The 26580-nt window shown below is 44.7% G+C and overlaps 1 protein-coding gene across 7 annotated transcripts in view; it reads right to left on the reverse strand.

The window, feature by feature from the left end:
• The window catches only part of LOC133467178 (glutamate receptor 3), a 47971-nt gene extending 27388 nt beyond the window's left edge, over positions 1–20583 (reverse strand). For 4 of the 7 annotated variants that reach the window (XR_009785160.1, XM_061751743.1, XM_061751741.1 and 1 more), the window contains exons 1-4: positions 20414–20583; positions 19605–19763; positions 11332–11571; positions 490–677 (exon numbers count right to left, since the gene is read on the reverse strand). Coding sequence is in view for 6 of the 7 variants with exons in the window: in XM_061751743.1 (XP_061607727.1) it covers positions 490–677; positions 11332–11571; positions 19605–19763; positions 20414–20501 (675 nt within the window). In the remaining variant the exon portion in view is untranslated. The remainder of the gene's footprint in view (positions 1–489; positions 678–11331; positions 11572–19604; positions 19764–20413) is intronic. The other 3 variants (XM_061751739.1, XM_061751737.1, XM_061751740.1) reach the window with 3 other exon arrangements.
• Positions 20584–26580: the final 5997 nt, after the last annotated feature.

The following is a 26580-nucleotide window of genomic DNA, read 5'->3' on the forward strand; positions in this document are numbered from 1 at the left end:
ATCGTAGGAAACGGAAGGGAAAAACAACCATTTGCACTCAGTGAACCTAACACTGATGTTTTGTTTGCGATGTGGGAGGAAGCCCGAGTATCTGGAGAAGACGGAAACATTTTCATTCAAGCGCAAAATCGAATTCTCAATAGCAGATCGGCCTTATCATTGAGAAAGGTATCAATGATTGCCAAAATTGCCAAAAGTTATCCTATAGGGCGATCTGTCAGGATGTTTTCCTTCTCGCGCATACAGAACCTCTGCTCCGACGTGACTGGTGTGGAGGGGGAAACCGCAGTTCACCAAGGAACCAAATATGAGGAGGCTGTTGAATTCCCACTCCCGCCTCAAGCATAGCTGACTTCAAACAACAAATCATAGCAAAGCTGCAACCACTTTGCATGCTTTGAGGCCACGTTCCAAATGAAAACCAGGATGCAGCAGAGCATTGATTCCACGACAGAAAAAGAGAGACGAGCCGGAAAGCGGGCCGCCTACCTGCTCGAGAATGGAGTTGATCCTGTTGACCTCGCAGTCGACAAGGAAGCGTTTCTCCTGCCGCCGGTCCATCTCCTCGATGATGCGTCGATACTCGGCGGGGTCGGCGACGTTCCCCACCGAGCGAGCCGTCACCTGCCAGTTGTTAGCCACGGCCGACTCCATGATGGCCTGGAGGATGGCAAAACCTGCCGGGCGAACACACGGGCACGTTCAGGTGCAACGCGCTCGGCGCGCCCAACTACGTACTGTCAGGTTGTCTGATAGTTCCATTTGTTTGATGATCTTAAATAACGAGTGGAAAGTATGCATAGAAGATAAGAATTTGAGAAGGGGGGGGGGGACGTTAGTTAACTCTGGTTAGTTAAACTGGTCCACCTCAAAAAGTGGCCGGTGTGTGTGTGTGTGTGTGTGTGTAATCCGCAGCACTTTCAGCGAGCACAATGGAAGCACGGTAAGCGAGTGGCAGCTTTACTTTGTCGAGCTCCGTGGGCTCGAGTGGGAGCGATCGGGTGAGTCACACGGAAACAAGAGCCGCTGTTCATCTGGCTGAGCGGCAACACGGAGGTGACACAAGCGGCTGCACTCGCATCGGGACGCGCAGCGTCTTAGCAAATCTTCGCTCTGTGCCTGCGTGGCGTCTTCAGCTTCCGCAGAGCAAAATTGCTCTTGTTAGCGTCACTGTGTGATAAGTGTGAGAATGGCGGGCAGACCAACCTCCTTGAAAAGATTCCGACAAAACTACAAAATCAATTGCGATCAGATTTTGCGGAAGAACAATGTCCTTTTTTCGGACGGTCGGGACGAAGTGGTGTACAAAGGTGTGAATTCCTTGGTTATTAACGCAATTTCTGCCTTTTAACATTCCAGGGACAAAGCGCGGTTATTTATAAACGTACAGCATCGTATTTTACTTGTGGGTCGAAGGAATACGTTCGTGACAAACATTGACTGATTGACTGCAAGTAAGTAGGTCACTGCCACATGCCTGAGGCCATGGACCTTCCTCTATTTTTGCATTTTTTATTCCCCCCCCCCCCCCCCCCCCCCCCCCCAATTGGTCCACAACAACGCGGTCGACGTGCTGAAAAAAAAAAGGTGACATTGAAATTACATTTAGTTTTAGTAGCATTAACGGATGTAGCCAAGGTCTCTTTAAGGTTTCTACGATACCAGAAATGTTCCTCGTGCACTTCCAATCCTGCTAAAACTACAAATTGCGCACGTTGAAACAACAAACTGGGAAAACCACTGATTGTTTTTTTTTTTTTAATGGGTTTTTATAGAATACAGGGTAGTCCAAATTGTGCAGTAGTACCATGTTGTGGCGCGACATTCCAGGCAGCACTGAACTCTACTGCAAGAGATGCAGCATAATTAACAGGAGGAGGAAGAAGAAGAAGAACAAAAAAAGAAAAAGAAGAAGAAGAAGTGGACGCCCCTTCCGTACAATTCAGGCCCACCCGTTGCAGTTTTGACTAGTCGTCGTTCCCACGGAGAATATATGCCTGCGGGTATTGCTGTCGGCTCTGCTTGCTGAAGGTTTCAAATGAGCCGTCAGAGCGCGGGGACTCAGGTGACGTGCCGGCCGCTGACCTTCAGAGGTCACGCGCGAAGCGAGCGGCTCTCCGCTCGGCCGTGGCCTTTAACGGCAAGCGCGTCTCGACGGGCGGCGCCGCAGGGGTTTGCCGATAAGAGGCGGCCGATGGCCCCGAACTGCTCCACAATCTGACATCGTTCAAGTAGGCCCCAAAAAAAAAAAACAGGAATATTAGTGATGGCAGACAGGCAAAAACAAATGGCTGAGTGTTTGTTCTCCTCCCACTATTCGACTCCCTAATACTGAACAGCATAAGCCCGGATATGCATAACATTTGAAATGGATTTGTAAATGAGAGTTTTATTCGTGTACCTCCCCCCCCCCCACCTGACACTAAACTAAGCTAAGCGGGATATTTTGGACTTAAACACTTTTTCCATTTAAATCCCAATAAAGAACTCAAAGACGGAAAATAATAACTGTGAACTCAAAATGTCAAACGCAAACAGCCAAAGTCGTTTGGTGAGAATCAGAGCTGTTGTGATTTATCAGTCAAAGTCTACGGGTCCTTCTGCTCTTTTTGCTTGACTTTGTAAACAGATGGCACCTTTTACCAGCGCCAGCAGGCAGGACGACCATCAAGGACATTTTACCGACTCCATTTATTCTGTCCTGCCGTGAGAAAAAAAAAAAATGCATCGTCAAAATGGAAGCTCATTTGACAAGCTACATGCAGCTCCAAAATTAGCACAAAATGTATGATTTACACCAGGGAGTCGGATATACTATAGCTATACTTTATAGAATAGCTACATATAATATATGTGAGTGTACCACGACACCATCAATGAACAGTTTCACACAGCCCCTTCCCCAGTTATGCGCACTTGTCCAACAACGTTATCGCAGTTGTTTATTTTTACTTCTCCTCTCGAAAAGATTTCATTTTTTTTTTCAATCGAGTTTTACAGGTCACAGGTCACAGGTCACGTTAACGGTGGAAAACGTTCTGAAATGATTTACTGTATCTCGGTCTCATTTTTTTATCTCGCAAAAAGAACAGGGGTGTGCAGACTTTTTATATGCACTGTATCACTACATGATCTTTACTATGATGCTATTTTAGAATAATGATACAGAATATTATAATATGTCATTATTTACTGACAGAATTGCCACTAACAACATTTTTCCAATCTTTCCTGATTAGATGTGATTTCTTTTGTTCTGGCTGACTAACAAGTGAATCGTCATGACAACAATCAAGACGCGCAGGAGGTATTTCTGGACGCCTTCAATTTGGTTCCGATCCAAATTAGAACCGTTTGGCAGTCCGTGCTCTTCTGAGTGCCAGTATTTGTGTGTTTTTGACAAACTCGGCAAATAAAGAGGATTGTGATTAACGGGGAAAAAAAACACTTTGATCAAAGTGAAGCCTTTTTTCATATACAGGGTGAACTGCGTGTATTTCCTCAGAGTACTAAAATAACAAACTGACGCTCATCTCACCCGACCACGGTTCTTCAAGTCAATAGTGCAGCGTGTGTCGCGTGTGTCGCGTGTGTTGAGCGTCGTCTCATCTCTGACTCAGTCTTCCTCCCGCCTCCCTGGAGGAGGTGACCTCTTTACGATCCTAAAGGAGCCATCTGTACCACGTCGTGCGCCTTAAATCCAAGAGAGCTCGAGAAAGATCCAAACGAATAAACGGGAATGTTTTGAAGCAGGGAAATAGTTTTCACAGTCGGTAAAAGAAGATGAATAAATGCCTAATGATGGCGTAAGAGGACATTTACGTGTGCAATTATCCCAACGCAGATAACGGCGGCGCTCGATTCCGTACGAGGTGGAGTGCACCGGCGCTCCTGCGGGCCTCGCAAATGAGCGCTCATCAAACAGATCCTTCCTTCTCAAACAGCCACAGTCTATTTGCTGACAACCTGTTGAGCGTTCGCACCTCGGTTTCCTGTTTGCGATCGTCGTCGCGTTGTAAAAGCGAATGGGCAAAGAGAGGCGACTAACAAACAAAGCCCACTTTCAAATGTAACGGAAGCCTTTTTCCGCTCGCTCTCATCCTCTCTTTTCTGAAGCAAAGAAAAACAACGTTTTCTCTTGGGGCGAGCAGGGAAGCGCGTGTCACATCAATCTCTTTCATAATGCATAAAGACGTGCGCTGTAATGGCTTTTCGTTATCCTGAAAGCAAAAGTCCTGAAATAGATGAGGGGGAAAGCGGCGGCGGCAACTGAGCCGCAGTCTTTCATAGTCACCTGCTTTCTTAAAGCGCTGAGGTTAGCGCAGATTAGATATGATGAGCTGGATGTAAGGAAAAACTGCAAAGTGGGGGTGGGGGGGGGGGGGGGGTGAGAGACGTGAAATTCATGAAGCAGAAAGAAAGAAAAACGCATGTTTGACAGCCAGGCTGACAATGCTTCTTGGCCCTCTGTGCCATCGCCTGCTTTGTGACGCAGGCCAGGCACGAAGGCTTTGCTGACTCCTTCCTTCCTTCCTTCCTTCCTTCCTTCCTTCCTTCCTTCCCTCCCTCCCTTCCTTCCTTCCTTCCTTCCTTCCTTCCTTCCTTCCTTCCTTCCTTCCTTCCTTCCTTCCTTCCCTCCCTTCCTTCCTTCCTTCCTTCCTTCCTTCCTTCCTTCCTTCCTTCCTTCCTTCCTTCCCTCCCTCCCTCCCTTCCTTCCTTCCTCCCTTCCTTCCTTCCTTCCTTCCTTCCTTCCTTCCTTCCTTCCTTCCTTCCTCCCTCCCTTCCTTCCTTCCTTCCTTCCTTCCTTCCTTCCTTCCTTCCTTCCTTCCCTCCCTCCCTTCCTTCCTTCCTTCCTTTCTTCCTTCCCTCCCTCCCTCCCTCCCTCCCTCCCTCCCTTCCTTCCTTTCTTCCCTCCCTCCCTTCCTTCCTTCCCTCCCTCCCTCCCTTCCTTCCTTCACCTCCTCCGTACACTTTCATTTAGTCCTCCCCTCCACTCATTTCTGCTGTTGCCGAGTCACCAGGACAACCAGCTGAGCGATGGAGAAATTGGGACCAAACTGTCATCTTGGTCCTGGCCTGTGCTACAACTGAAGCAGCGTTGAGGGAATAGAATTTTATGTGCAAGCGGAATTAAAACAGCACTCGATCTAATATAAAAATAGAAGGCTTCTGTATATGTGTGCGCGTGTATGTGTGCTACTCAGTCATCTCATGTGGAAGTGCACAGACTCCAGGGCAGGATCTTTGGCTTGCATACACTTTAAATGCATCAATCTCTCGCTCCTATTGCGCTGATCTTGCAAAAAAAAAAAAAAATCCGATCTTCTCCTCTCCCTCTCTCTAATAGGCGTCCGCATACAGGCGTGACCTGAGGCTCGACTTGGCAGCCTCGTGTAAACGGCCCGAGGTCGTCACACAGCCTGCAGCGGGAGTTTGCTTGAGCCAGCATGAAAAGATGATAACAGTGGTTTTATACTTAAAGCTTTTTTTATTTTTTATTTAATGCAATTCATTAGGGACATCTTCACCATTGACATATCGAACATTATCCATTTACAAAGATAAGAATGCTCACTTTTGATTCCAAAATAAAATATCCTTTTTTTTTTTTGTCTAAGTACACAAAAGTCCTACTTCTCTTAAATACTGCCCACAAAGCTGTCTAAATCTGTGTAAGAGAGCACTTTTCCTTTGTCACACGTGTGACATATCAGATGCGGATTAGACTATTAGACATGACTACTGCGCCGGTGTGGTTGTTTAAACTGCAGCCTAGTAAACAGTAAAAAAAAGTATTTCTTCTTCTGTTGCTTTAAATGTCATTGTGCGTCCAACTGGAAAAGCTAAGATGAAAATGAGGGCAAACCACACAAGTAGGGCCGCACGATATTTTGTTTGAGCATCGTCAACGCGATGTACATGTGCGCAATTGTCACATCGCATTATCCGCTGCGGTGTTGGTGTACTGCAGTATACAGTAAATAAACTGTAACACTAAAAGTGACCAGCAGAGGGACCTATTTAGCTCGCGTCGAAAAACACCAACACCCGACCAACTCCCAACACCGACCCTGTATAATTTCACATCGCAATATATATCGCAGGTTTGTTTGAAAAACAATCGCAATGTCCTTTTTTTTCCAATATCACGCAGCCCTAATGTCAAGGTTATAACCGTGTGTGAAAAGATTTGTGAAAAAAGTTGCTCCATTCAACTTTATACTTTGCTAAGTGACCGTACGCTGCCACTGGAAGAGCACACGCACGCACGTTGATGTACACGCGTGCGCATGTACACGCACACGCGTGCATTTGACGCTGCTGAAAGGCCACAGGAGCCGTCCGAGGTCCTGAAGTTCCCACCCGCTACTGTAAATTCACGTGTGTTTAAGAGTGGAGCCGGCGGTTACACAGACAAGCACTTACAATATGTAATATTTGCAATTCCACAAACAAAGAGCTTAGTGTTAAGTAGGTCTGTTAGATGAAGACAAGAAGAGTGTTATTATTTTAGTCTGCAAATACTAAATAATCCAGGCTAAGAAATACTCCTTTCAAAAGTCACTCGCCTTCTATTTTTCATTTTTTTATAGTATTTGGGTGTATTATGCTGCATGAATGTGAATCGACGCTGAATTTATCAAATGCAGGCAGGCAGGGGAGGCAGAAAGCCCGTTAAGCTTTCTGCTGGATGTTATTTCCGAGCTGCACTGCCTCTGCGTGCGTGGACGTGCACGGATCAATTGGTGGCATTTTTAACACTTGCACACACACAAATCCACGCAGAACCTGAAGTTACCGACCACAATGACATTTGTGCCTATTTTGACATGTCTAAGGCGCACCGAGCGACGCGGCCGGGGACCGACCGAACTGTCGCGCAAGTGAGCAGCTTTTTTGCCACCAGTTTTCCCGAGTGGCTGCTGGTTTCGCTGCGATTCAAAATTGTAATTGTCGGTCGATGGCGTCGCAATGTCGCACATGTAACGGCCAATCAAAATGCACAGGAGTTTCCAGCTGTGTTAAGCCACAGCAGCGATTCCCCTGAACAGCAGAAGGAAATGGAATAGTGATGGGCAAAATAATACGAATTAATCCATTGATCGTCAAGATTTCTTTCCACTGCGTAGAAATGATTCTTGATGAATCGAATCTTGATGTGAGTGAGTCCAAATGGAGTGCACTACAAGCAGCACAGGCTCAGCGGAGAACGACAACAACAAGCTTTCTACTGCCTAAAGTTCAGCTACATCCTCTGCTGTGCCAATGATGAGGGAAAAGGAGTTCAGAACATTCAATTCTACCCATCCCAAAAAGATTAAGCAATTCATTGAGCATGGATATTCCTCAAAGGCGATCGAGGACATTTAGTCGAGGGCCCAGCCCTAATATGGATGTGTTTCCTTCAAGAGACCAACGTTGAGCGGAATGTCACTGGCATCACCGCCATTGCCGCTCGGACGTCGGAGGCAGGACGACGCCGCCGCGGTCGTTAGCGTCAAGAAACGTGGCTGTAACATTATGGACTTGAACGTATAGCACAATGGAGAGAAGATTGCATGGTGATCTTCAATTCAATTTGGAAGCCGGAGTAGCCGTACTCGCTGGCAGTCGCAGGAAAACCCACGCGAGCACTCGGACGACGCGCAAACTCCACACAGGAAGGATTTGACCTCTGAACCTCAGCTCTGGCAGACGTGCTAACCGCTAGACTACCAGTGTGTTCAAACATACGAGTCGCTCGATACGACGACGGCGTGTTCGGGTCACCTAGTGAAATACGCCGTGGCGACATTTCAAGCGGACGGGATGCTACTTCAAAGTCATCGTGATGAGATTTAAAGTCAACAATTGACGAGAGGATCCCGATTGACGGAGAGTCCGTCGAGCGTACGGCGACAACAATGGACGCCCGGCGGTCGAGTGGGGCTCAGTTGCTACGCCAGGATCGCGCTCGTCAATGGTGGATTTGTATCTGTTAATTCTACGTTAGCCGGGATCCTCGCATACATCGGTGACTTTATATCTCATCATGACGATTTTAATCGTATCACTTTGGCTGTAAATTGCATCCTGGCGACTTTAAATGTCGTCGTGACGACTTCAAATCACGATACGACGGCAAATACTAGCCAAAAATAAATGCACAAAATACACATTTAGGACATGCACGAATGTACAAAGATGTACAAATAAAACGCGTATGAGACATTTTATCAATATTAGTGCTTTAGAATGTGTTGTAAGCAATTTATAAACTTTTTCAAAGCGTACCCTTATGGTATTACCATCATAGATTCTTCTTCTGTGGTTTCATTTGTGAACACTATCGTTATTTCCATTGCGCCAATGAGCGTGATGTTGACATGAAGACATCAAACGCAAATGCAAAGCAATTCGGGTGCAGGGTTGAAGCTTTCCTTTTTGGGCGAAATGAAATTGCTCATTACGACTCTGGATTACGAGCACAATTTGCGGTAAATCAGCTGAGCGGGCATAAACCGGGCAAGGTCCCAGTCGAGCGGCCAGCTGGCGAAGAGCAGATGTTGAGAGGTCTTTTTGTGCCGGCGGGCAAAGCGGATGACGTCACACTGCAGCAGAGAAACGTGCGACGCTTCTCTCGTCTTTTTTCTTTTGGGTGGGGGGGGCGAAACTGCCGTCTTGAAGAGACCGACTGTCTGCGTCTCCGCCTTTTTGTCTCACTTATCATCTTCAAACAATACATTGCGGCGTGGAGCAGCACTGAGGGGGTGGAGGGTTTTTTTTTTTTTTGGGGGGGGGAACTAAGCTCATTATTCCCGAATTCGTAGTCGGTGTGTCAGTTGCTTTTAGATCAGCTGCTGACTGCTGTCACGGGGAGACGTCGCCGTCCCCAATCATGCGCTCGATACACTTTGCAATTTGAACGATAAATGTGTCAATTCAATGTGCGGTTCAAACACTTGCAATGGTTTCTATGGGATTCAGTTTTGTCACGCATTCAAAATCCAATTTTACAGTTCGAGTTTGTTATTGTTCTAAGTCATTTCAGAGAGTGTGACAAAGTCTTCTTGACTGCAGTGAGTACGATTCCCATTGCATAATGCCGCTCGAAGTGAGAATATTTTCAGAATTCCCGCCCGACGCAAGTGAAGAATTTCTGTGAGATTCAACTTCCTCCCGAATGGGTTTGATGCGACTGATGACTTTTAGGACTCTCAAATTCTTGCACACCAAACTCATATTGCAACAGAAAATGATTTCCGCAAATCATCTGGCAGCACAGATTATGATTATTATTATTTTTTTTAAATGTCTTAAGAAATAATGCTCACTAGGAAGTAAGTGGCTGGTTGATGAATGTATGAACTAAGTCCTTGTCTCAATACTTTTGTCCATGCATCTGAAGAGAAACGGAGCCTCCTGCTCGCGGCCCCGACTCGTCTTTCTTTGAAGAAACCCGAGCTGCCGAGTGAACGAGCGGTGATCGCGTTGCAGCAAAGGCAGCCAAAACCGGAAGGCTAACGGTAAACACAAGCTGTGCGGCATGTGGGAATCCATCCTCGTCTGCGCTGTTTACACTGCGTTTGGCTGCGCGGTGTTGAAGACGGAAGGCCGACGCCGTGATGCTCTTCTGAGAAGAGATGATCGTGATCAGGGGAGCTTCCGCACACCTTCATCATTTTGCCGCCTCGTTATCAGCTTCTGCAATCTGCCACGGGAAAGGTGTCGGCCAGCTCAACCAGACAAGCGTCCTCGTCCGCCCAAATTTGGGGCGATCTTTCTAATGAGCTCAAACAAAACTCCATCCCGATGCGTTTTTACGCGGCTAGGAACAAGTTTTAAGAAAAGTGCATTTGCTCTTCTGCTGGTGTTATCTTTTTCGAGAGTCCGTTTCATGAGTGAGCAGATGATTAGACACCCTCCTGAAAGGGAAATAGGTAAAGTGAGGCGGGGGGAAGCAATGGAAAAGGGAGGGCTCTTGTCCTAGAAATGCTCCGTGTCAGTTTAAAAATACTCGGAATATGCACTTGCGAACAACGCTGGCACATTTTACGAGCAAAATGTTCTGCATGTGAACTTTAGCACCTAATTCATAATGTTAAACAGACGGTATATTGCAATTCGTATAGCGTGGACTCCCACTTCGCAGCGGGCTGGACCGCAAATATTGAAAATCTGGGCAGAATTCACAGCCATTATAATTGCATTCTTTTTTTTTTAACCCCAAATTTCTTGAATAAGAAGCGGGAATAAAGCATTTATTTTTTTTTTTTTTAAAAGATGTGGGGTGGGTGCCGAACTGTATTTTCTATACTGCTGATCCAGTTCAGGGTCGCCGAAAACCCACACGAGCACAGGACGAGCATGAAAACTCCACGCAGGAAAGCCGGAACCCAGATTCGAACCCTCAACCTCAGAACTGTGAAGTGCTAACCGCTCGTCCGTCGTGAAAATCTGAATCAGTGGAAAAAGTAACTGCATTCAACTCCGGTATGCTCTTAGAAGACAATTTGGAAAAATTGGAAAAAAAAAACTGGGTTATAACAAGGTTTTTTTTTTCAACTGACTTTTTCTCTTTTTCAGGACAGGTTTTTATGCTAAGATGATTTGGATTTTATTTTTTCCATCTGATTTTCTCACCAAATTGATTCCATTTTTTGTGACATTATCGGTTGACTTTGGTAAATATATCTGATCTGAGATAGGTTTTTAAGAGAAATCCTTGTTTGTTACAAACTTCGCGGACTGAAAATTGAACAGTAGCCATTGGTTAAAGTAAGTAACCTTCCGACCGTTCGCGGTATTTAATTTCTAACGAGGAAAGACTCAAATACATTTACACAACAAGGAAAAAAGAATAATAAATAAATAAATACAATGATTTCCCCTGCGGCAACAATGTGGGTCAATTCGAAAGCCCGCGTCCGCGGATGTGGACCCTCCGAGATCCGTGTCCGTAAATAGCTGGCCTGCGTGAGTGCAGCAGGACAGACGTGCGGCACGCGGAGAAGATACGATATGCTGCGTACGTGATATCTTGATGTAAATGACAATCAACTCAACGAGGCACAGAGAGCGCCGAGGATTAGAAGAGGCGGCAGATCGGCCGCACCTGCAAGTAGACCGACTTCGCTGGATGCCATTCGACGCCATTCGACGCTATAATGAAGCAATTTAGGATCATTAAAGGCGAAGATTGAAATGCATCCGATGATCGAGGAGGGTGGATTTACGTGCGAGAGACTCATCGTGCGCACGCTGTAATTAAGAACAGATGTGCAGCTCTACTCAACTGTCATCTGTCAGAATTTGCCAAGGCGAGCGTTTGGGCCAGGAAGAAGCTCTTACCTCTCTCGGTGTCGTAAAGGTAGACAAACTTCTCCCACTTGTAATGGTCCAGCAGACTGAGAAGGGCGCCCCGCAAGCCGGGCCTCATCTGGATGACGAACTGCGCGTCGGCGTCGATGGGGAAGCTGGGCGTGATGAAGGAGGTGTGCAGCGCCCCGCAGAAGGAGGTCAGCGTGTTCATGGACTTCCTGTCGTAGAAGCCGAAGATGGCGTAGACCCCTCGGGAGAACTGAGAGCAGACTGGTGACACAGACGGAAAGTCGCGTCACCGAAGGGACACTCCGACAGTCGACAATTACCAAACGCCCTCAGGCCTTCTCCGCTGACCCACATGTGCGATCGAAACTTTGGGATTTGTTCCATTTACAACACAGCGGTCCGCTCGCCGTCATTTCGTAGCTGCTAACAAACGATGCCAAACACCATAGACGGGCTAACAAATAAGTCTGGTGTTGTGATGCTATATAACCCTTTAAGCGACGGACGTTTGCACTTAAACTGTGACGCAACACATGTGGACAGGCAAAATAACAAAACTCACTTGCATATATTCTTTATCCTCTGTGAAAAATGATTAATATTACTGCAGCTCACTGATTCAGTTGTCAAACTCTTCTTCGTGTCTGTCTCTCTCTGTATAATTCTGCCCCCTCGTGGCCAAGGGGAAAACATCAGAAGGAGCAACATCATGTCCATTGAAATGAAGCAAAAACGCGGTCACGCTTTACATTCAATTTAATGATGTCATTACTGTATGTTTTTTAAAGTACAATGTCATAGAGAAAACATTACAAACATTTTTGTTTTCGTTGGGACGGGCTGGAATGGATTAATTACAGTTGCATTTCAGTGGTTGATTTGAGCTACGAGTTGTTTTGAGTTAGGAGTGTGGTGACAGAATGAAGTCAACTCGTATCTCAAGGCTGCACATCTTCGAGAGATCATTGTCGATGATTTTTTTTTGGGTAGGTGTTAAATTTCGTTCATATATAAAAGTGACAATTCTCGAATTGAAGCTGCAGCTTTTTTTTTGCTGTTCAGGTCGTGTCGCGAGTGGAAAACTAAATCCATAGAACAGCTCTCGGGCCCTAAATCGTCCGATTTGACACGGTGCTAAAGTTTTTGCACAGGCGGCCCTTCGCCTGTGGGAACGAAACAACTATGGAGCATCGTCTACAAAGAAGATACCCGTCATTTGTTTTATCACCGAAAGGAGGCAGAGCTTTTTTTTTTTTTTTTTTTTTCCTTTTTCTTCTTCTTCTTTTTGTACCGCTGCCCAGAATTCTAAGACGGCTTTTACGGACATGATTAATACCGGCGAGCGGTGCCCTCATTACAGGAGCCGAGTTTGTGCGGTGGAATGTTTTGTGGTTTGTTAGGCTCCCGTCCAAGTTTTGACTCACTTTTACAGGTACATCTCAATAAATTAGAATATGGGAGAAAAAACCCCAATGAATCCAGCGCAGCAAACTACAACCACAACATGAAATCTGTTTTGAATTCATTCCGAGCTGATTATCCTGTTTGTTGTTGAATTGAGATCTCTTTTTGAATCTGCAGATGTACCCGATCAAGTGGAGGGAGGATGAAGGGGACCATCTTATGTGCTCGCCCGTTCATCCCTCCTCATCCTCGCTTTCTTTGTTTCAGGTCTTGTCGCACCGTACAAGGTAAGAAAAGGAAGACGCAGAAGGCTTTGCGGCCGCCTCCCGTTTTCCAGAGACTCTTTGGCATGTGCAGCCTCGCAGGTCTCGAATGTCGTAAAAGTCTCCATTATGTTGCTCTGAAGCTATTGTGCGCGCGCATCTCAGAGCTGAGGTGGGGAAGAAATGGAACTTACATCCTTCTGTATAGACAAGAGGAGAAATGAGAAGTGTTAGAAAAGGATTCACACTGAGATGGTAGGTGAGGTGAGAGGATTGAAGTGTGATGGCATGCCACCTTGCACAAAAAAAACAAAAAAAGTGACAAAGCAGCTCCACTTTTTTTTTTGTGGGAAAAGTACATTGACAGCATTGTACTCCCTAGCAACACAGAACCTTAGCCTCGGGTTACGACGAGTGACCGATTTGTCATGCATTTGCATAGCCTGAACGCTGAACGCACGATGCCACATGCGCCTGTCTACAGTTACGTACGGTATATGTTGAAACAGTCACGCGTGAATGGGATAATAGCATGGTCGGAGAGAGTAACGCACATTTCCCTCTCCGTCTCTAGTTTCAATTGACCAGCTAAAGCAATTGGGGTCAAACGCACGGCCCGCGGGCCAAAACCGGCCCGCTTGGGAGTACAATCCGGCCCGCAGCGTCGCAATGAATTTGTTGGTCAAGGGCGCGCTTGAGCTCTGCTGAGTGCAGTGCGAAAAGGCCTTTTTACCTTCAGGGATGCACTCCAAATGTATACCTATTTTCCCCACACTTTTTAATGCAGTGAACGCCTCAAGGGTAACTTTCAGGTCACACTTGCACGCGCAACGCCTCAGCAGATAGCATTGAAACGTTCAACATTGTAATAACTTTTTATTTCCTTTTGAAAGACTTGTTTCAATCATCCATTTCATTCCACCCATTGAAGATCAAATACACGTAACCACAGATTCAGTAAGGGCAGTGTGGTTTTCTTCCTGGCTGTTTTGTAGTTGTTGTTTTTTAATGTTACTCTGGGATTGGATTGCGGTAATTGTGCAGGTGGTCTTAATTTTGGGGCCAGTAAATTTATAATGCCTGTGTGATTCCAGCGAAGTGACTTACATTCACTTAATTCATGTTGCGGCGCAATTTGTTCCAGATGACCAAACCCTGAGATAACCGGGAGCATGCTGGGATTGAAATTTGGTGTTTCTCCTCAGGCAGTAAACTGTTGGCTGAATTTCCCTCTATACAGAATAGCTTGGCAAAACATTTACACGCAGTGTATTTACGCACTGCTAAATTGGGTGCAAATGTCTCCTTGCCGGATTAGCCGAGAAACGCAACTAGATGCGGCTCACGAGCTGAAGCGACGTGACGGAAGCAAATCTACAGCAGCGCCACAGAGACAAAGCCTGTGGCTATTGGAGGCTTGCAGGGGAGAGTACACTTTATTATTTCACTGCAGCAAAGTGAAAAGCCTGCTAACACTCCACCTACGCCGACTTTCCATGCACAGTAATACAATTACCCAAGGACCACACCACTACAACAGGAGGCGGAGAAAAGGAGGCTGGAAAGTGCTGCTAGGCTTTACAGGAGGCACTCCAAAAGGGAAAATGTAAATGATTGTTCCAATTAATATTCGTGAAGAATTTGCATGGGAAACAGCTCAGTGTAATAACTTAACAATGAATTCAATTAGGAGCCCACTGAGAGGACATTCATCTTCTGCCCCTAAAGAATGCATCACTTGCCAAATCAATGCATCGACGCCGTGTTCAATACTGCAATGTTGCCTCAGCAGCTAAGCGGAGGAAGAAAATGTAACAACAAATGCACAACCGAGACTGATTTGACAGAGAGCTGAACATGCATCATGGGGGTTTTTGCATTTCAAATCTTTTTCATTGCACCATAACACATTTACCCACGTGCTGGGAGATTTTGTCACGGACTAATGAAACAAAGGCCGAACTTTTGGCCCATAGTGTCATTTCGAAAGGTATGCTTGTTGCAAACGCAATAGCAAAAGAAATGATTGGGAAATGTCCTTAAAAAACAACAACATTTCATTTCAAAACTGTGACATGATGGAAAATTGACTTTTGAATTGCTTGTATGAAAATGGAGGGTCTGCATACCTCTTTGTCGACCATTTTGGAAAATATGTCTGACAAAATGAATATGGATTTCCTTTTTCTTAATTTAAGCCAATTAAAAATGTTTAACCTTCCACTCATTAAAGCTGCATGGCAAACTTATGTCAATATTTGAGTCACTCTCCTGCGTCCTTGAATAATCTCAGGTAGCATTCAGACAGGGGGAAGAAAAGCAGCCCGCGTCGCCACAACAGCGTCACTGCAGCGCGACTTGTCACAAGTCATCAATGTTGCTCTGCTGCGGCGCTGACACGCGAGCGCATCAGAGAGATGAACGCAGCCGGCGGCATGGCCGCAAACCCGTTTTTGCTGCATTATGTCCGGGCCACACGTAGCGAGCGTGCCGACTTAGTGAGGGCTCTTACGTAGCATTTAAATGCGATGACCCACACCGTTGCACCGCATCTCTATGCACACTAGCAAACATTTGCAAACTGTATGCCCTGCAACGACAATCTTTCGTCCGATGAATAGAATCATCGGAAATATATTCTCAACATGTTTGGAACCAGGCATCAATATTCTACACCGTTCTCAACAGAATTCCGTTCAGGCAGCATGTCGTAGAGGTTGAAACAATTAGCCGACTTTCGTTGGTTTTTTTTTTTTTTTTTTGGTATGTTGTCTTCCAATCGGCCAAATTTACAGACGACCTTCGACCTGCCCGTCAGCTGCCATCGCCGGACAATGTCGCTCTGTGGAGCAGCGAAACATCTGGCCAACAAGGCGACACAGAGTCCACGTGGATCAGAGAGTTCAAACAATTCGTTGGTTGCGCAAGAGCGTAGCGGTTAGCCTCGTTCGCGTGGGCTATTCCGATCACTGCCGCTCTTGAAAGATTCGTACTCATGGCGGCACCTCGGGAAGGAGGGCAGCGTACTACAGCGTAGACGACAACCGGCTACTCACGAGAACTTTATTCATCATAGGAGTTGTGTCGTGCGATAGGAAGCAGCATTACAACAATTGTGTTATTTACAACACGTATGTCAGTAGCATATAATCACCGACTGTATGGACGCTACTAGCGTGTGCAAATATTTGACCGAAAATGAATGGAAGACAAGATGAGACTGGCCGGTTCGTTGAGGACAAACACGTGCGGGACTCCCACAACTTACAACTACAATTAGCGTCATGGCAACTTGTATTTTGAATAATCATCTGTTTTTATTTGTTTCTATACCTGTCTGTCGAAATATGCCTTGGCGGGAAACCGGTTCATTCACGCCTCGTGCCCTTTTTTGCCATCTCGTCTAGAAGATATCGAGACTGTGCGCTGTTTGAACACAAAGTCAATTTCTACTTCAGCTGCGTTGCGTTTCACTCTGGCTCGCGAAGGGCTGACATCCCGCCGTCCACATGCGCACAGCAACATTATCATTAAACACTAACTTCTTAAGTGGCAAGTAGCTCGCTAGTCCACGCTCCAAGTTGCCCGTCGTCCACTCGGTAGATTGCAACAGCTGCTATTGTTCACCTTCAGCCTCACCTTCAAAAGGAGCTGGAATACGCAGCTTAGCCGTTTGCATTTCGGACATTTTTGATCTTATTTGTTCCTTAACGTCCTATCAAGACCAAGACCCTAAGACCCAGCCACAAACGGATACACAAGTTTCCTGGGATCAGTCCGGCCGGGTAGCAGTGACAGGTTCTTATTTTCCGTTATTTATTGTCACTTCAGATGCTTTCGTTTCGTGTGCGTTAATCCTTTATACGACGCACGCAACATCCCAATGGCAACGCCGTGTCTGTGACCACGGCGGGGATTGATTTTTCCACTCGGGAACAAACTGGAAGCGGCCACACACAGACGCCTGCGCGTGCACACGCCATCTATTGATCAAAAATGCCAATAATGGACATTTGCCGTGAGGGGATTTGTTATCCGGTGACCCAGCGAGAGGACAGCGTCAGGCTTCATTGCAGTCGAAAGCGAAGCACCTCATTCACACCGCTGATCATTTCACGGTTAGTACAAGAGAGAAGGTTCCGCAGATGACGAGAGGCGCAACGATTAATCGACAACTCATCGATTATCAAATGAATGGATAGCAATTTTTGATAATTCATTCATCGTTTAGCTACCGTGTTTAACTCGAAATTGTACAAATCCCGGCAAGTTCAGCCACTCTACAGTCAATATGAATAATAATAATAAAGCGGTAAATATGAATAATTCGATTTGATGCCATAATAAAGCACACTGATTATCTTTGTGTTCGCAAACATCTTTTATCAACATTTTTGCCGATTTTCTGACGTTACAGAACATACTGGCAACTGCATCATCATCAATTTATGTTTGTGCATTTTGCGCATTGTCCATTTGAAATAACGTCCTGTTTTTGAATCGAGGGAAGATCATTCAAAACCAGTTTTGTGGAACACGATCAATCGAAAAAAAGAATCGCCATATTAGTCATTAATGGAAATAATTGTTGGTCGCAGCCCTACAGACGACACGACACGCGGTCAGAGAAAAGAAGCCGCTTCAACTTCGCAATCCTCTCGGCACGTTATTGTGAAAATGAGCGACGTGAGCCGTGGCAAAGCTCAGGAATGACTAACCTATCACTCTGGGCACAAGAGAAATGTGTCAAAACAATCCGAATTTCACTCGCTGCGTAAACAGCCGGCAGGCTAGCAGGACATTACGCAACCCGGATGACTAAAATAAGAAATAGATTTAGTTTGCTGCATTTGTCAAACTGTCTAACTGGTGCGTGTGATTAACTTCTCGTCGCTCGTTTCCAAATTGGCAAATTGTCTTTGTTTCGCTTGCGTTTCCTTCTCTCGCTACTATTAAGCCTCCCGATTATGTTGTCATTGTTTGAATCAACAGGCGGATGGAAAAACATCCCAACAAATACATGCAGCAAAGTTCATGGTTATTGAAGCGCTTCAGAGAAATGAAAGTCAATCCGCGTTTCATTGGACAACTGCGCGCCTCACGTCAAAGCAAGAAGGAAAAATGATTGCAGCCAAAACATGGAAGGCCTTGTCAAGACTTTCATTATAGTCAGGAAATCTTTACACACGAGATGCATAATGCAACTTTTTAGTACAAAGAAAGAAAGAAAAAAAAAAAAGATGTATTTAAGGCTACAGACCAAATATTTGAAGTTTCAAAATGTCAGGGTGTTTGTGTTTGGTGATGCGCCACACGTGCCACACAAACACAGAAATGAGAGAGCAATTATTGAAATCATTTATTGGTCTGAAATTGATGACTTATTCACTCCAAATGTATGTTTATTTTCCTATTTATGCCTGCGACGTATAGTGACAGGCAGAACAATGAAATGCTCTTTAAAGTATAAGACACAATTCAGTCACGGCTTTGTGTTTAACTATACGGGCCCAGATTCCACACAGACTACGTCAATTGGTGATATTGGTCATATTTTTGGGTAACACCGTCGTCTGGGGTTGTGCCGTGCGATTTTGCTAAAGTATCCCCCCCCCCGAAAAATATGCGCCTTGGCTCAAAATAGATGGCGTCGGATTGTGCACGTCGGCCTGATGTTGTGGATTTCACGTGCTGGGCTTTATTGCACTGCGAGAGTTCTTTAACGCAAATACATCTCGTCACCAGGCAACAGAGCGTCAGTAGATGCGAGAGTAGAACATTTCATTTTGTATTTTCAGTGTGCCGAGGAGGGATACATGTGTGGCCTCATATGCAAAATAGAGTGCATATTAGTGTCTAATTAGCAGGAAGGAGAGTGGCTAAAACATCATTCCATGATATCTGACATCTCCCTATTATTATTATTATTATTATTATTTGTATGTTTCACCAACATACAGTATGACCACAAGTGGAATACATTCACTGAAAGGTATTTAATTTTCTGTGCCTCTTGTGTTGCTCAATCACTCGTTTATCACGAGGAATATCTTCCAGAGCCAAACGCGGATCAAGAGATCCTATTTTCATAGATACGTACAATTTTACCCCTCCCGTTCGCTTGCAAGACATATTTCAACTTATCAAAGCACACTTTTGACAGTATTCCTGAACGCCTGTTCTCAATCTCCTGCTCGGACAGTTCTCCTCGTGAGAGGCACGGCGTGCTTGCTTCAAGTTGTGCATTTGTCACTCCCGGTTTAAGTTGACTGTGAACGTGACATACGAAACAAAAGACAACTAAATCTATATTTAAACACTAAAGTATGCAACCAAACGAGATCATTTCATGTCATGAAATTCCACTAGGGACTCTTTGAATTCAGTTTTTTTTTTTTTTTTTTTTGCTTAGGAACTTTCTCTCATTTCCTTTCCTAGCGAGGCGACCCGGAAGTAGTTGGAGGAACGCTTGTTCGAATTCGAAAAATGCTTCAGGAAGGCGCATCGATGCAACCTTTGAGCCCTGGTGGTGAAACATAATTAGACCACCGCCTTAATATTCGGACGCACCAAACTCCAGCTCAGCCCGAGGCCGCTTTAGCGTCAGTCGCGTGCGTGGCCACTCACAGGCATGCGTGACGGAGAAGCTGTTGGACGACTCCAGGTTGTCGACGTTGTAGTTGAGGTGGAAGGGTTTCTCCGTGGCGTTCTGGTTGGTGTTGTACAGCTGCACCGCAAACCTGAAGGCGCTGTGCTCCTGGACCGTGGAACGCATGAAGAGCCCACCTGCGAGCGAGGAACAACAACAAGACTCACTAGTCCTGCAGTGTTTAGTATGTTTCGTGCGCCAATACTGCTGGGAAAACAACAACAACGGCCCACAATATGCAAACGAGCACGGCACCGACTCTCCCTCGACGCGAGCCTGCACTGGGAACGCTTGGCCCTCTTGTGTACTCCTTGCGGTCTTCCAACTCATTTCAGTTCCCAAGAACGAGGAAAGCGGTGGTCACGAGGTTGAAGGTTGTGTGAAGTACAGTGGGCCCTCGCGATTGGCGGGGGATACGGACCGCGAATATGAAAATCTGCAGATCATTGGCGACCTTTGTAATCGCATTGAAAGAAATTATTTTGAAAGCCCCAAAATTTTGGAATGAGCGTTTTTCAGGTTGGAAAAAAAAAAAAGGGCTGGCTAGAAAGGCTCTTAGCTCTTCCGCATCCCTGATGAGCACACGCATTATGGAGGATGATATTCCATGACATGCTGGAAATCGGCATTTTTGGGTCTGTGACGTCATCTCCCGACATTCACGTGCACTTTGGGAGCTTCGAGGTGTGAACCGAGCGCGATCGCACACGCGCACGTCAACTTCAATGCATGCGGGGTGTCTCATTTGGGCTGCGCGCACATGCGGACGGCGCCGCAGTCAACTTACCGATGTTGATTTGGTTGGGAAAGCCGGCCATCGAGTCTCCGCGCAAACACAAACACAACCAAAGTGTCGCCACTAAGCCCGGCCACATTTTGCTGCCCGACAAGTGAGAGCAACTCCTGGCGAGGAGGAAGCGGCACCGCGCACCATGTACGCGGGCGAGCTCGGGGGGGGGGGGGGGGGGGGTGGAGGGGAGGGGGGGATGCTGTGCGCGCGCGCACGCCCAACAAGAAGGAGAAGAAGAAGAAGAAGAAGAAGAAGGTGCGCCCGCGCCAATGCGTCCTGCGAGAACTCAAAGACGGCGTGTTGTCTTCAAAAAAAAAAAAAAAAAAAAAAAAAGGTGGAGGTGCTGATGGAGGAGGAGGAAGAAAAGCACACGACGAGCTCCTGTCTTGTGGAAGACGAGCACGCAAATGGAACACTGAGACAGAGAGAGAGAGAGAAACAAGCAACTTGCGCTGCGCTGCGCTGTTTTTGTCTGTCGGCGCCCAATTACGAGACGAGCCTCAGAAGCTGCAGTGTGCGCGTGCGTCAGATGGCTTTCATTGTCTTCCAGTGCACTGCTTCCCAACCTAGTTCACATTTCAAGATAGAAATATGTATGTCGTATAGCTCGCTGAAAATGCATTGACATTTCTCTTTGTCTTCATCTCTAAATGTGATATTACAAGTGGCGGACTGCTCAAATTGTGTACTGGCCCGGCGCAGGCAACTTTGTTTTTTGGTTATTGTTTGTACTATCAGTAACAGGACTGAAAGAAACAGGAGTGAGCTTTTAGCATCAAATTAGCATGGTTACATTATTACGGGTACGTAATTTCTTTTGTGATTCAATAAAAAAAAAAAAAATAATAATTATGCAACTAATCCATTGCGTTGCTGGGAGAAAATATGTTACTAAATTATCTGACAAATATTTTTTTTGTTTCCCCCACTTCACTTCCGCCTTCTAAAGCCGCCGCTTGTGATTAGCTCTCTCTGGTCATGTGCCATTCTCCTGCTGTAGTCTGAACATGACATATTTTTTCCAAATATGACCTCAAAACACCACCTTGTGGTGCAATCTATTAGTTTGCGATTTTAAAAAGGTTCGACTCCGTTATACTTTTTGAACACATTGACTCTTAAGCAATTTCATCGTAATCATTTTCTATGGATCATTCACTTATCTGGGTAGTCATATGAAGCCATATTGTCTCAATTGTGCACATTTGTCATTAGGTCCTCATGGTATGGTATGGTAGTTAGTTTTCCACAGGCTGTACACATAATGTGAAAAAAAAAATTTTTTTAAATGATGTCTTTACATTCCAACATGTTTCGTCGTCAGCGCATTTGTGTCAATAACAAATATGTTGTTAATTCCAAAATAATGATCGATGGTTTTAATCCGCTTTTTAGAAAAAAAAAAAAAAAAAAAAAAATCAGGGTGTTGATTTACTGTGTACTACTTTGAGAAAGTCATTGAAAGAGTTCAAGTACTACAGGTAACTTGTAACTTGTAAGCAACTCCAAACACTGTTTCCCCAAATTCCTTGTGAAGTTTGTGGCGCCGCTGTGGGATGAGGAAATGCAAGGAGGCTTCGCAGCTCTCCTGATTGAAAGCGAGCATCGTCGCACTGCCTGCCTGGAAATGTGTTTTGGGAGAAGTTATATTTAAAAAAAAAAAAAAAAAAAAAAGGTGATTAAAAATAAAGTGACTTTTATACCATTCTTAAAAGAGGCATTTTCATTACAGAATGTCAATTAGAGCGCCTCCGTCCTTCTGTGCTTTAATGGATGTGGTTTAATTTTCCAGAAACGTGGTCAATGGTTAAGGATAAGCACTCTTGTTATATCATTCAGCGTGCTTTATTTGCCTTTTGCTTACCCGCTGTGCTGGATCTTCCATTAGATTAGCAGAGTTAATACAATATCAATTGCGCCCAGAGTGTGATGGGTTGCAAGAGGCGTCGTGCGCGTGTAAATGATTGCAGACAGTCTTGACTCTCTTATCAAAGGCTTTTATATATAGCGATTGCTTGCTATAGTCTACAGAATTACACAAGTTGTGAGCCCCCGGGGGGGGGGGGGGGGGGGGGGGGGGGTGGCCTAAATACACGCAGATCCAGTGTTACATGTAGCACACTTAACGGACAACGCGTAGTTCCCGTCCCAATAATCAAGTCAACAAAAGGACAGCTGATTTATACTCGCTGACAAGCAACACTGCACGTGATTTCTTCCATTTGACAGCTGAACCTCACCCCAAAAAATACATACTGATACATATATGTACTGTATGCGATCAGGACTTTGTATGCTGGGCCTATTCTGTTATGTTGCAATTATTTGAGAGTATTTGTCATTATCCCTTTCTGCAGACTACTGTCAGATGTCTCGTTCATGTTTAGGGATTGTATTTTTATTCAGGCCCAGTTCCCGTTTCATTATTGAGAGGTGAAAGCTGTGTAATTGGCTGCTGAACTTTGCAGCTGTCTCTGCATTTCAAATTTAAGATGACATTGGAGCCAAAGCCTGCTGGGAAGAAGCACTTTTTTGCATTTGCCTCGTTTCGCACGGACGGCTAGCATGAACGCAGCTTGGCGCTGGGTAATTAAAGATGAGAAAATCCTGTTGTAAACAGTGTCTAAAAACAAACAGCGCAATGCACATCTTTTGCCATTATCGATTTCAAGTCGGAGCTTGAAAAAGGAGGTCCATTAAATGTGGAGAGTGTAGTACCGGATGCTTAGCAGACCCTTATGAAGCTCGCCTTGCTGTTTTTTTCACAACCTGCATGACGCCAATGAAAAGAGCAGCCAACCTGAGGGAATACTGATTAACAAGTATTAATAATGAAGTACCGTGTTCAAATTAATGATAGGGGTAATGGGTAGCACCACAGCAGTGTAACAAAGGGAGTTTTTTTTTTTTTTTTAAACACCTGAACTATTAAAGTAAGGCCTGTGACAATCCTGAGATTTAACGATATTGTACTTCGCGGTCTGGAGCTCGCCGCAAAGGTCAGCAGATTGAAAGGAAGAAAGTTGCGAGCTGTGACAGTCCACCGTGACGCCTTGCCTGCTTCTTTCTGTCGTTACGGCCGGCTGTAAAGTTGGAGACCGAGCCTCTCGATGCGCCTCGTCTGAAATTACAGGCCCTCGTTTTATTGCTTTTCAAATTAACTTGACTATTCACATCTTGCTTAATGGCTTCTTTTAATATGAGCAGCTTATCTTACCCTAATATGCACTTTTCAAAACTATAACACTGCAGTTGACAAAGCATTGTTGAGCAAAGGCAACTTTCAGGAGACATTTTTTTTTGGAGCGGGTAAGAAGTTGCGATGAGGTTAACTTTGGACATGACAGCTGTTGGATAAACCACTTCATCGCACTGTGAGACGATAGCAGACGGACTGACGGGAAAATGTGTCTTTTGTTCCGTTTTTCAGTCAACTAAACTTCCAATCCAGGTCAGAAGTAGTTGAACAATGAAAGGTTTGAAATAAAACAATGCAGATGCGACTGGAGTGTGGACTTCGGCTTTAATTTAAAATATGCCACTTATGCAGATTACCTCCATGTTTAAGAGCTTAAAAGCATTTTGGACAAAGTGACTTCATTCTAAATAGAACTATAATTGGTAGTACTGAAGCTTGGAGCCCCGTGAACAGCAGTTTCTTTTAGGTCGATACATTTGTATTATTAGACATAATTAGCAACTTCATCCACAAAGACATTTACTGCATAAGCAGACTGATTGGCCCTTCGTCATTTCCAAGATTCATAAAAGTGCTCATCGATCTTGATTTGCGTCAGTGAGCACTTTTGCACTGGAAGTCTCATTTGCTAAACACTTGAGGTGATCACAGCGTCTCGAGTGGGGCAGTAAAAGCATTTACAGACCCATGTTCATTAAAAGCAACCACGTGCGTAAAACTACATTAACTGCTGAATCCACGTGATTAATCCACGCGGCATCATTTCATACAGAGAATAGGAAGTTTTAAAACAATATATCTGTGCAGTTTGTAAGGAACAAAACATATCCCGTTATCTATGCATCCATTCTTTTATTTCTTTTTATATATATATATATATTTCTTGTCCTAATCAGCGCCATGAGCTGGAGCCAGCCAATCACAGGTTCAATTACCGACAATCAACTTTCACACTCGCGTTCACTGCAAATGTACTGACCACTATTCGAATGTGCCCATCGCGCATTATTGGTACAGTAATTACAAAACGGTTCAAGACCAACTTTAATGTATTATGTATTTTATAATGTACACGTATTCATGTATTTATTGTATATAGTTTGAACATTAACACTGCACTTAATAGGAAAATAAAAGCTAGAATGAAATAACGGTTCAAGTGGAATCAAAGGGGATTGCACTTCAAAGTTAAATAAAAACTAACAATTTTTTTTTTTTTTTTTTTAAATTAGATGAAATGTAAATGTATCATTGAACAAATGCACTGTAGTGCCGCTGCTTTAGAGGACAGAGCAATAATTAGTCCTTGATCCCAGAAGGGTAACTGAATTGTGGCACAAGCCAAGCCCCCGTCAGGCCATTCATTGCGTGCACGCATAATTCAAAATAAATGCGCGGCTGCCCATCTCCCAGTACGCCTTTAGCGTGGCTTGCAAAAGCGTGTACTGGCCTTGCTTCCCCGCCGAGGCACGCGTTGGCCTTGCTGGTGCTCGGCCACCCCTGACGGGGTCAAAGTGTCGCCACGGCAAGCACCGAATTTGGCTTTGACCTGACAGCCATGGAACAACTTTGGAAAGATGGCAAATTGGACAGAAGAAGCTGTGATGGACGTGACTGTCAAGTGTGGAGCAATGGAACGACACAAAGAGTTCTACTTGTATCCGTTTCCAGAGGGTGTGTGTCTGATTCACACTTGAATGCGGACTGGCCTCAAGAGGATCATGTGACTTTAGGGGCTTTGACACAGAAGAAAGTGATGAACACTTCTCAAACATGTTGGAGTTTGGTTGTAGAAACTGACTGCCGTGCTGCATTTTGGGTCAACAACAACTCTTCAAAAAAAAAAAAAAAAAAAAAGGAAAAAAGAAAAGGCTTCAAGTTGTTTAATGTTCCGGACGAATGGACGAAAATTCCCCCACGCACTCAAAAAATCTTGTAGAAAGTCTTGTCAAAAGATTTGAAGATGTTACAGCTGCAAAAGGAAGGCGCCAACTTCCTAGTTTCCAATACTGCCGATATTTTTGTCCACGTTTATAAAAAGCATTTAATTTAATAGGAGGGCCTTGAAACCTTCCAAACTTTTTTTTTTTTTTTTTTAATCTCGAGAAATTAGGAAAAGGATTATTATTATTATTTTTACTTGACCAATTGTGTGCCACGCTAAATCATACAGTTTCACATAATTGGTCTGAAAATGATTTACTTCCTACAAATTATCTATTTTTACGATCTACACCTGTGACGTACAGTGACAGGCAGAACACTTCAATGCTCTTCCACTAGATGGCAGAAGGTAATTTTGCACCCACCTTTTGGGACATTTTTGTTTGGTGGTTTGCTTTTATGTAAAGGAAGGAGAGTTGTATTACATTAGCGTTACATATTACTAACTAACTGAGCACCTCGTTTGGTGTATGGCACTTTGAAATAATGAATGAACTAACTACTAATTTCACTTCTTTGGCAAAAAAAACAAAACAAAAAACATTCAATTGAAGTGCACCGTTAATAAATACTGAATGATGTTGACCTTGAAACAGATAATTTGGTTCCAAATGTCCTATGGTTTCCCCATTGAATATAATATAAAAAAATACGCTTTGCATTTCTGTTTTGAGGAAGTAATCCAGTACTGTATTGTTGATTTCAGCTTGATGACAAAGAATGCTGAAGCCGACTGAATGTTCTCCGCCTTGGCAACAGCGGCATCTAGCGGCTGGAAACTGAAATTACATGCATTTGCTCTCAATTCCCTCGGTTGGTCCGTCAAACAATTCTGCCAGTTGCTACGCTGCTGTTATATAAATGATCATTTGCTGTGTTTCCGAGTTCATCGTATTTAGAAATGCTGTCATAACTGGATGAAGAATTCATAATACATGCATTTATCACCAGAAACCATCTTTCGATCATCGCTTTCCCCTACTTTCTGTTCAGTTGACCACAAATACAGTACAAATGAGAG

Source organism: Phyllopteryx taeniolatus, chromosome 17, assembly GCF_024500385.1.
Source record: "Phyllopteryx taeniolatus isolate TA_2022b chromosome 17, UOR_Ptae_1.2, whole genome shotgun sequence".
Taxonomy (NCBI): Eukaryota; Metazoa; Chordata; class Actinopteri; order Syngnathiformes; family Syngnathidae; genus Phyllopteryx; species Phyllopteryx taeniolatus.